This window comes from Plecotus auritus (genome assembly GCF_963455305.1).
Source record: "Plecotus auritus genome assembly, chromosome: 2".
Lineage (NCBI taxonomy): Eukaryota > Metazoa > Chordata > Mammalia > Chiroptera > Vespertilionidae > Plecotus > Plecotus auritus.
In genome coordinates, this window is record NC_137771.1 from 95,177,521 (window position 1) to 95,189,808 (window position 12,288).

At 39.8% G+C, this 12,288-nt stretch overlaps 1 protein-coding gene across 3 annotated transcripts in view; it reads right to left on the bottom strand.

Annotated features, from left to right (window-relative positions):
• Window positions 1-12,288, bottom strand: part of CDYL (chromodomain Y like) — a 218,428-nt gene that overhangs the window by 14,827 nt on the left and 191,313 nt on the right. For all 3 annotated transcript variants that reach the window (XM_080657446.1, XM_080657445.1, XM_080657444.1), the window contains 2 exons: window positions 5,857-6,113; window positions 4,311-4,483 (listed from right to left, as the gene is read on the bottom strand). In XM_080657446.1, coding sequence (XP_080513572.1) covers window positions 4,311-4,483; window positions 5,857-6,099 — 416 coding nt within the window. In that variant the 5' untranslated portion in view covers window positions 6,100-6,113. The remainder of the gene's footprint in view (window positions 1-4,310; window positions 4,484-5,856; window positions 6,114-12,288) is intronic.

Here is a 12,288-nt window from a genome sequence, read left to right on the forward strand (position 1 = left end):
AGATCACACTGGGTTTTACTGACACAAGGAGAGCCAGGCAACCTTTTAAATAGGTCCTTGAAATAACTGTTGACAATCTACTTGAAGATACTTCAGTTATACCACCTTTTGAGGATTTGGGTCAGTACACATGATGGAAATACATTTTGTATGCTCAGTTATTGATGACTCTTGACAAGGTAACTGCTGAATTTATTTCCATGATATAAAGCAAGTTTCTCCACTTTCATCTACCTCATATGAACATCTGGAAACTACGAATGGGATGGTAGATTAATATGGAAAAAATGATCAAAATAGTGTAATAATAAATTCTATAGAGAAATGGTAAAAGGAATTAATTATTCCATGTAGCAGTGTTTTCTCTCTCTACATGTTTGGGTAAAAAAAAAAAAAGGTTCTAAAATAGATATTGCAAAATCAAAGCTTGTATTTTTAACAAGCTGGAGAAATATTTTCGGAACTGGATCTCCCACCCCTTAGATGCTGCTTTGTTATTTTTGCTTGGAATGGTAACTTAATCTGAAAGCCATTGCTGTTTCTGAAAAGGGGATGAATTAGCCAGCACTCTCTGGGATGAAGACCATGTTCCCTTTTCAGAGAACACAACCTGGACCTTTCTAGAGTGTAAACTCTGGGATGCCAGAGATGAGCATGGTTCTCAGAGAAATTGGTTTTGTTTAAAAACATAAAAACAAAACAAAACTTTATTGAGTTGTTTTTCTGTTTAGTAGAAACTTCCCAGAGTCACTAGCAGAAGTGGGGATGGGGAGCTGCTTTTCAGGGCAGGGGATGAAGCTCCAGGGGCCCGGCATTCAAGGAGAACCTGTCTTCCTTGCTTTTGCAAGTTATTTTAAAACAAAATCAAAATGCATGATCGTTCAAATGTGCTCAGCTCAATGCAACATATTGAATTTAAAGTTCAGTTTCCTTTGAATTATCTGCAAATTGAATTAAAGACTGTGCCGGGTATGACAGGGAAAGAAAGATCATTGGCCACAAATGGAGTTTTAAAAGACTTATAATTAAACAAAATAAAAATTCTATCCATTCTTTTGAAGAATGTTTACTACTTCACAGACATACCAAAGAGAAACTCACATAAAACCCACTACTCTAAGAACTGTTTGGGGGAAATGAGGCCACCAGATCTGAAGTTTTTTTTTTTTTTTTTTAAAGATATATATTTTATTGATATTTTACAGAGAAGAAGGGAGAGGGATAGAGAGCTAGAAACATCGATGAGAGAGAAACATCGATCAGCTGCCTCCTGCACACCTCCCACTGGGGATGTGCCCGCAACCAAGGTACATGCCCTTGACCGGAATCGAACCCGGGACCCTTCAGTCCGCAGGCTGACGCTCTATCCACTGAGCCAAACCGGTTTTGGCACAGATCTGAAGTTTTAATAGCTCACTGCCCTGTCTCAGCTGAGCTTTCCCTTCATAGTGAATATATAGAATAGGGTTGAATGAGGAAGAGGTTGAGTTCTAGGGGCATTTTACTCACTGGCCCTGTTCTTCACCCAGGTCCCTCTTTGTCTTACTCTGTGGTGGTGAAGATGCCCCCTCTGGGGAGAGAAGGTGCTCCCCGCTCTGGGGAGAGAAGGCTCCCTGGTTTTTCAGTTCCCGAAGATTTCAAAAGCCTAACTTTACAAACTGACTCATAATAATTTTATCACCAATGTACCAAATATTTTTATTACAATTTATTTGCAAGCTGTTTATCACCAACAATTCTGATAACAGAATTAGCGGCAATAGATTCCCGACAAAGCTAATGTTTAAATCTAATCTTATTTCCTACTTTTCTTTTGGAAACTTGCTATAATGACATTCCTTGCCCCAAAGTTTTAAGAAATTAAGACACCACAGAAACAAAAAATATACATAGCAATAGCTTTACGTGTGTAGGCTAATTTTATACATATAAAACTTAACTGAAATGTAAATGAGCAAGAGAAAAAGTTAAGTGAATCTGGTGTAATTAATTATTATTAGGATCCTGCCAGTGTACATTAAGAAAAATTCACAATGGCAAAAATATATTCATTTAAAGAAGACCCAAGTTAAGTTTCCCTAAAGCAGGATTTGACTTTTCCCTAGAATACTGATTCAGTTCTTGTGAGGAGTGAGGAGAGTGGGAAGGTCAGGAGAAAAAAGTGGGAGAGTGGGTAGTTGATGAAAATAAACATTTAGCATCACCTAGAAGTTTAACAAATGAAATCCCTCTAATCTATCTTTCCTCTGCTTTTTCTAATCCCAACAATACAAGCCTTAGCCTTGACAAGAGCAATTAAACACTGGAGGAATGGGTTGGGATTAGGGTTGAGGCACCAACAAGATTTAGAAATGGCGCACTGGGAAATGCCTGTGGGGTGAAGTGAGCCAGCACTGAGAAACATTGGCTGGCAAAGTCTATTTTATCACAGCAGATCTCCCCAAATCACAGTATTAAGTGTAAAATCAGTGTGCTGTTACTGACAATCTGTCAAGGAATCACATGAATGGTCAAGCAGTTTATTTTCAAACTGAATAACAAGATGGTCCCATCTAGCATTCTACAAATTTGAAATTATTTAGAAGACTAACAATAATACTTGAAATGAAAGTATTTTTGAAAAACTACTATATGATAGCTTAAGAAATGGTAATGTTCAAGAAGACTAAGAAATAGATAATGCCCTGTATTCATGTATATATCATATGAGAAAACATAATTTTGAAAATCATTAACAATGTTATAAAAGGCTAAAGTAATGCCCAACATAAGGAGATGTCAGAGAGAGATGCCACACACAACTCCAGACCCACCAAAACAGAAACGCACTCCACCAATCTTGACACGCACTTCTGAATGGTTTAGGGACCACAAAGCTGTGCCCCCAAGGCCACTGCTTAGGGTCTCAGCCACCTGGAGCCCAATAATTATCAAAAGAGGCTCAACTTCAACCCTCTAAATACCTAGGGATTTTGGAGACCATCCAAACAACTTTATTGGCATTTTGCAAATCTGTGACTCTCTAAGTTTTCATCTTTCTGTAAATAACAAAGGGTTCTTTCTTAATGGATCACTCAGGGACATGTCATTTTAGAGAGGTGTGTGGGAAGCACAATGGTCCTCTTGGTTGTTGACTGGGCTTCATTCACTTTAATCTTCACTCAAGGCTTTATTTATTTATTTATTTATTTATTTATTTATTTGAGGGAGGGAGTGAGGGAGGGAGATAGACAGACAGACACTGATGTGAGAGAAAAACATGGACTAGCCGTCTCTCATATGCACCTCATCCAGGGACCAAACCCGCAACCTAGGCATGTGACTGGTAATCAAACCTTCGACCTTTTCGTGCATGGGATGCCACTCCAACCAACTGAACCACACCAGCCAGGGCTGGGTTTCATTCTCTTTAAATAAATAAATACATTTCACTCTGGAAAATTAGACACTTTAAATACATACAGTAATTAGCATGAGAAATGAGGGACATAAAATATATGTACCTGGACATGCTTATAGCAGAATTATGTGGTTCTAAGAAAAGATTTTTCAACTGTTAAGGTGGAAAAATCCAGAAACAGAGAATATGGAAACATGTAGTCATATTATTAAATGAAAAAAGGAAGTTGTAACACAACACTGTATAATTCCATTTATTTAACAGAAACAAAAATAAAGCTTTATTATTTGTGTGTGTGTGTGGAATACATATTTGAAAATGTTTAGAAAATGGTTGGGGAAGACATACAAATGAACTGTAGACGGGAGGTGAGATAGAGGAAACTTTTACTTTTTACTCTATGTTATAGTTTTATGTGTCGTTGACACTCAGGATAAATTTGAACAAGAATGTGTATTGTTTATACCAAAAAAAAAAAAAAATACAAAACTTTTCATGTGATGTTATGAAACTGGATCATCATAAAGCCTAGACAATTTATTTTAGAGTCAAGCAAATGTAAGTTATTATATGAAAGAGAATGCATCTTTATTTAAGGGGCAAAGACAGAACACACTCATACGACAAATAATGTGGCTATATGCTATTATATACTCTAATCATTAAACGTTCCCTGAGCACTTCACAGGGTTTGAACCAGACTTGAAATCAGTATTTGCCCAAGGTAAGTAGCAATGTATGCCAGACCCACAGAAAAGATAGATGATTTAATTACTTTTACTACTCCGGTCTCCCAGTGGAAGGAGATGTACATTTCATTCACAAGCTTGTTTAAGCCTGTCCTATCAGCCATTGGTAACTAAAAGCAAAACACTCAAACCAATGTTTTGAAAATGCCATTCATGCATACCTGATAGCTTCAGCCATTTTAGTGCTTTCTCTTTTTCTGTCATCTGTTAAGCGCCGAATGAAATAAAGAAAGTCGAGACCACAGCAGAAGACGCTGCCCACTGCGCTGAGCAGCACGAGCTTGCTGTCGTCGGCAGCAGCCGTGCTTAGTGCGCTCTGGACTTCTTTCATTACCTGAAAGTCACCAAAAATTAAAGTGGCAAAGAGTATTTTCGATACAGAATCCTAAAAGCATTTCATTGTGGAATATCTAGATCTACACAAAGTACATTTACAGCCTAATACTGTTCCCTGTATCTACAATTTAAAATAATTCACAAATTTCTTATTTCTGTAACCAGAGATTGGGAATGCTAGCCAGAGAGTATAATTGGAAAGACATGTGAATCTAAGTTACCTTAATATTCTAGTCATTGTGGCTCTCAGAAGATAATCTGTCAAGCAAATTACATATTATGTCCACTTGGAATTTCTACACTTTAGACAGCAGCTGACACATTCAACCATTGAAAGAAACTAATTCAGTTCCCTGGGTTTTGTTGTTGAACACCAGCCTGCCACACTTGAGACAGAAATCCCAATAGTGTGGTGCTTAAGTGCAAGGAAATGAGCATGGAGATGTGTTAGAAAGGCACAAAAGCATTTGGAATGATCTCTGCAGCATTTACAAATAACCAATGAAGGGGCTCTGTAGTCTGAAAATGGACTGGGAACCAGTGCTGAACTGGTTTGTCACGTGACCCTGGCCAGATATACAAACTTGATGCAGTTTGGTTCTCTTGTTTGGAAAAAACTTGACCTAGCTGCTTACAAGTGGAAAACAAGCAATTACCAGAACTTAAAATTTTAAGTAAGGTACAATGCAGGTTCAAATACTTCTGATTTTAGATATTATTAGAACCAAGGTTATCTATTTAGGTCAAGTAATTAAACCTTTGCAAGCATTAGTTTCCTTTGATCCTTGAAAACTAACTTTACCAGGTACTACTAGTAGTGAACATGTGTTGAAATCGTTGTAGGTGTTAAGTTCCACTCCCATGCTGAAGATTGACTGGGAATGATGTTAAAATACTCTGAAGGGGCTGAAACACAGGGTTATTTCAGTCTTGTTCCAACAAAGAACCCTTCGAGAATCTGATGAAGAGATAAAGAAAAGAATGTGCACACACACATTCTACATGTAACTTCAGGGAGGCCGGAATCTCCCAGATGCCCTGCATGCCCCCAGGTTAAGAGCTCATAACCTGGAGCACAATTACCACCTCCTCCATTCAGAACTCTGGTTCCTGTCCCAACCCATACTCTTGAGAATGAAGATGGACACTCAACTCATGCATACTGTCCCGACTTCACTGCAGTCATGACTGTTATAAGGACCAAGACTGTCACACTTCACCTGTGCTTCCTACCTCCTGATGGTTACTGTGAAATGGCCCAGAAGGAGAGTTAGAAAAACACACAAAAAAGTGCCAATTTGGCTGAGCAGGCCTGGAAAACAGGGCTTGGAGAAACAGGACGCACAAATCGGCCCAAGGAACATTTCTCACCTCTGGATTTAGTGAGTTATTCTCTGATGATTTTGTTGATAACAAGATGTGGGTGAAGCCATCCTGCTTCCTGACGACAATATCTCTGTATCTGTAGGCACTTTCAGTTTGCCTCACACTGAAACGCAACCGCTTGTCAAAAGGCTGGTCTCTTCTGTCGTCAAGAAATTTCCTTTTCCCGGCTGTCACTCCTGTAACAGATGTCTGTATGTTGGTTGTTCCATTGGCTGTTAATGCGTCCATAAACGGAGATGTACCTGCCAAGAGTTTGAAATCACAGTAGTCTGTGATGTCTTGCTACCAATTTCACTCCCAGTGTCATCTTTGACTTAGTAAAAATGTTCCTTACAAACTCAGAATTTTAATGTTTTAATGCAAGAACATTAAAAATCAGAAACTTTGGAAAGCCTACTTTTAAGGGCATTTGTTTTCCATTAAAGTCTGACAAGGAAATCACCCTCTTGCTTATTTTGCCTAAAAAAGAAAGATGGGAAGGTATTTGCTGAAAGAAGCAACAAAATTTGAGACTTCTGAAGAATGGTATTAAGAGAGAATGGGTCTCATGGATAATACCTATTCCAGGCTTGAGAAGTTGAAAGGAAAAAGGAAATTGATTCAAGAAAATACCTTATTAGAACCAAGGTAATCTATCAACTTGTGCAGACACATGATGCAACCACCATTTTATTTTTTTAAAATATTTTTAGATAGAAACATCTATGCGAGAGAAACAGATCAGCTGCCTTTTGCTCACCCCCTACTGGGGATCGAGCCTGCAAACAAGGTACATGCCCTTGACCAGAATTGAACCCAGGACCCTTCAGTCCATGGGCTGACGCTTTATTCACTGAGCCAAACCGGTTAGGGCGCAACCATCCATTTCTGAGGGACTGCCCTACCAAGTGGTGCCATGGCTGCCACCAGCCCTTGTGGGGCACTCAAGATACTCAGGAGTTCCTATGGAAGTCTAGGGATGTGACCACTTATGATGCCTGTCCAAGGGTCCTAGCTCTATTACATTTTCTATCACTAAAAATAGCTCTCCTTCCTGCCTCAACAACTTCCTGCCTGTGTCAGCTCCTTAACGTCAAACCTGGTTGCTGTTTTTCAACCCGTCTTAAAGATATGGTCTCCTGAATTTAATATTTATTATAATAAAGACAAGAATTTTATTTAATACTTTCCTAGGGTTACCAAGAAATGTCAGAGTAAGAATTCAAGTATTAGGTAAATAATTATCCTATTTATATGATCTGTCTACATATTATCTAACCTGGTAATGAGTACACAGAGCCTTTGGGTAGAAGAAAGGGAAAGAAATGTAAGAAAACTGCGTAAGAAAAATGCTTAATAAAATTAGCAATGGAGAAGTTCTCTAGGGGAAGAACATGATAAAATATGAGTTGGAAGCATTTCCTCCAAAGTGAAAGAAAATAGGCCAATGCCACCAAAGAAGACTCACAACAGGACATTTAGAGAAGTCAAATCATTTCTGATGTAAAACCACCTGACTTTCTATCAACTGGCAGAAGTATTTTGTAAAGTTTTTTTAATCAATTCAGTTTGTTTAAAAATTGGAAGAGATTAAATATATATATATATATTAGTTCAAGAGTCTAAAAATGTAAAAAGATATATGGCTAAAGGCCTTCCACCATCTTGCCCTCCTCTAAGGTGCCATCTACCCAGGACCCTCAACCCTCCAGTTAGCCATTGTGTCTGGTTTCTACGTATCTTTGAAATATCTGTGGACCCTGAGAAAAAACAGATTCATTTGATGTGAACCCTGAGAAGGTATGTATATGCTGAAATAAACTTTCAATGGTCAACCGAGGGTCCAAATTTTATAAAGAATGAGTCTAGCGGCTATTTGCTGACAGGGGCTCCTCCAATACTCTGTATATTGGGAAAATCCTTAGACTGAACTCTCCGCTTCCCACACTATGCCCTGCTTAGGTAGGCTGTCTGAGTCACCCACTGCAGGGAAGCCCTAGTTTCATCTTTCTATCAATGGACTGAAACCTGTCCCATTCAATCAGAACTGGACAACTGTATCCTCATTTACTTTTATAATGACCAGTCAGAATTGCATAGTTTGGACTAACTGGGAACCTGATTGGAAACTTTCTTGATAAAGGTGGCCTCATCCTAGCCAGATTGCTCAATGGTTAGAGCCATGGCCTGCAGATGGAAGGGTCTTGGGTTTGATTACTGGTCAGGGGTACACACCTCGGCTGCAGGTTCCCCAGCCCAAGTAGAGGTGCATGCAAGAGCAACCAATCAATGTGTCTCTCTCATGTCGATGTTTCTCTCTTTCCCTCTCCTCCCTCCCTTCCACTCTCTCTAGCAATCAATGGAAAAAATATTCTCCAGTGAAGATAAAAAAAAAAAAAAAAAAGGGCAGCCTCCCCTCTGCCTCAATGGAGTGAGTGCACTTTCAGTTTGCACTGGATGCTGTATTTCCCCAGTTTGCAAACTGTTTCTCCTGAAAGAAAAGGAAAAAAAAAGTCTCCCATTTCCTGCACCTCTTGGGGCATTTTGGTATACAGTATATGTAAGCAAATAAGAATATAAATATTTCTACTTCAACCTTCCTTTGAAAAACAAAAATGGCAGTATACCAGACATAGTGTTTTGTCATATCTTGTTTTTATTCATTTGCTGTACCTTAGAAATTGTTGTCTATCAGGCCAGTTTTCTGATTCTTTTCTAAAGCTGCACAGTTGTCCACTGAATAAATGTACTATAATTCATTTTACTAACCCACAGTGCAACATACACTAATACCCAACAATTTTTTGATATTTCAAACAATACTGTGACACATAACCTTGGCTTACGTCATTCCAATGCTGGCAAATCTTTAGGATACGTTTCTGAAGGATTTATAACCTAATGTATATCTAACTTAGAGCATTTAGTAAGCTGTTACCAGTAAGACAAGCTGAATCCTTCCGAGGACCCTTTCTCTTCCTGTTAACCTTCTACCTCTCTGGTACCAGATTATTCCCCCATCTGTGTTCAAAAATGTCCTCCAATCTTTTCTACTCTAGATACCCCCTTCTAATCTGCTCTTTTCAGCACTACCTTCTACTCACGTCTATCACAGCTTGACTTGGTCTATACTTGCTGTCTCCACTTTTGCCTCTGTCCATCATTCCTCAAACCACTCCAATTCGAAGCTGGAGTTGACATGACCAGGCAACTACTTGAGAACAGAGAAATGGATTATGGATGATTATGAACTACTGAACCTAGTGCTCAGGAGACAGGGATACTAATAGAAGTGTTTGATGTAGCTGAGGAAGGATGAGAGGAAGAGAAATTAGATTTTATTCAGGTGAAGTTGCTACTGAGCACAAAAGAGGGAGAAAAAGTCAAGGCTGGAGATAAGTACTTGGGAATTGGTGCCCAGAAATGATGGCTGAATTGAGAGTAAGAACACCAAAGGAAAGACTGAGGAATGAGCCCGCTGGGGAGAGCCAAGTGCAGGACCAGGAGGCAACAGAGAAGCCAGAAGGCAACAGTAGGCTTCCCAAAAGGAAAGAGAATGCCATGGCAACAGGATGTGTCAGTAGTGGCATATACAGAGAGGTAAAGGAGAATGGAGAAGAAGTAACTGGAATGAGGGGAAGGAGGAGATTAGAAGTCATTAAAAAACTCAGGCAAATTGTTTCACTAGAGTTCTAAGGGTAAAAGCCAGACTATAGGATTCAAGAAAGACAGATAAAAGTTGTTAAATAAAAAACATAATTTTCAAATCAAGAATTTGCTAAAATGATGCTTTAAGCCCAGCTGACATGGTTCAGTGGTTGAGTATTGACCTATGAACCAGGAGGTCACAGTTTGATTCCCGATCAGGGCATATGCCTGGGTTGTGGGCTCGATCTCCAGTGTGGAGTGTGTAGAAGGTGGCTGATCAATGATTATCGCTCATCATTGATATTTCTACTTCTCTCTCCTTCTTTCCTCTCTGAAATCAATAAAAACATATATATATATATATATATATATATATATATATATATATATATATATATATATATATATTTAAATGCTGCTTTAAGGAACAGAGAAATACAACTGCCAGTGAGTGGACAACTGATCTTTAGGTGATGGCTGACAATAATGACTTCCCTGACTAAAAAGAGATCACATCAGGAATAATCCTGTGCAGATGCAAGCTGGAAGGCCACATGACTTGGGGGTAAAGGGTGAAGTGACAGAGGTGAGATGAATGGAGACAGGCTGGAGGCTCCGGCCTTCTTGGGAAGAGGGATTCTTGCAGATTACACATGCCAGTTTGCTAATAACAAGTGAGAGCTATTTGGGTCTTTAAGAGTTACTAACCCCAAAGTGAATTTTTAATTGGTACTGTACCAAAGCACAATTAGAATGATCTCAGCAACATAGGGGACAGAGTGTTGGCCTAGGTAGCAGGCTTTTACCAGGACAAAATCCCAAACTGTTCTTGTTTCTCAGTGTCATTTCTTTTCCTATTTAAAAAAGCCACACATTCCTTTACTCTCCAAGAAGTTTACCTGGTGGCTTACTTCCACAAAGCAGGATTTCTAGGATACGAAGTGCACGTAGCCTTTATATATGAATCAGAAAAAGCCCAACCTTTTTTTTTTTTTTTTAAGGTAATGGGTCCTATGGAGCTATCCATGGTTCTGCAAATTTAGAAATGGATTCAAGTTGGCTCATGCTGACCAGGACTGTTGAACCTGGCCTTCATCTCCCAGTTTTAACAGGGAGTACTGGCTCACTGTTGCCATTACGGTCCCTGCTGATTTCACCCACCCCAATATGACTCCTGAGATCCTGTTATCCACCTATGGGGTGATGTAACATCTCTGTGGCCTACTTTAGGTAGAGAAGTGTTTACAACAGGACTGTCTCAGAATCAGACTGCCAGCACTGAGCTAGGTCCTGCCTCCTGCCTGGAGTATCAAATGGCTGGTTTCTTCTGCTTATCTAGATGGCAGGTCAAATGCCACCTTCTCAGAGAAGCCCTCTTGAACCACCCCATCTAATGTAGGCCCTTCCCCATGACCATATTCCAATTGCCCCTCTTTGTTTTTTGTAGCACTCTTCACCAGTTATTTCTTTCTCATTTGGATTTTATTTATAATACTAGAGGCCTGGTGCATGGATTTGTGCACTGGTGGGGTCCCTCGGCCTGGTCTACAGACATCCACCGAGGGGTACTGGATTGTGAGAGGGCACAGGCCAGGCTGAGGGATCCCCTGGTGCACAATCAGGGCTGGGGAGGGACCGAGGGAGGGCTCCAGGGCATGTCTGGCCCATCTCACCCAGTCCCAATTAGCAGGACCTCAGCAGCAAGCTAACCTACCAGTCAGAACGCCTGCCCCCTGGTGGTCAGTGTGCATAATAGCGACTGGTCGAAAGGTCGAATGAAAGGTCGGACACTTAGCATATTAGGCTTTTATTATGTAGGATAGATTGTCATATTCCACACAGTTACACGAGAGCAGGATCCCTGTCTGTCTCATTCACTAATGTATCTTTAGTGCTTAGAACACATATTTACTAAATAAGTGATGGAAAGGACTGTAAAGTCCCTTTAGTCCAGCTTCCTCCACTTAAGAGATCAGAAGAAAAGTGGCGGGCTGAATGTCACACAGCTGATTATTTTTTTTTTTTCAAATTTTTATTAAGGTATTATATGTGTACATATCTTACCATTGCCCCCCACCCCTGCCCCACTCCCATAGACACAGCTGATTATTTTGTGCCAATCTGGGGACAGTGAGTGCTGCACAATAGAGCAGAATCAACTGCTAATGACTAATTCAAAGTTAAACACTGAGATTCAGGGGAAAAAATCCTCCACAATTTAAACTGTGTGAGAATTTATTGTGACTCACTAGACAAAGAGATCCAATGAAAACACAGAAGCTTGTCTCAGTGAACTGACAGTTTCTTAAGGATATAAATTCAGAGACTACTAAATGATTTTCTAAGATTTACTGGTATAAAATTCAACTAGAAAAAACACAACATTTTAGTGTCTCTCCTAACAAGCTTGCCAGCAAAAGCAGTACCTTCAAATGTATTGTTAACCTGTTAAAATTTGCTGCTTTAAAAGCCTGTCTCTGTAAAAATGAAATATGCCTTCTGCTTTCAACCACAAGAGGGAAACAGTATCTGGATCTCCTCACTTGCCAGTGAAACTAGAAAACTGAACAACAGCCATGGAATAACCACTTCAGACACTGGACAACAGGCAGTGCAGGATCATGCTCTTACAGTGAAGGGAGCAAACAGGGTGAACCCAGCAATCCACTGATTTTCTGGCTGGAGGCCATTTCCATGCTGCAGGTGCAGGGAGGGGAACTCAGATACTGCCCACAGAAACGCTGAATTGAGAACACAGACTGGCTGTGAGGAGGCCCAGGAGGCTATATT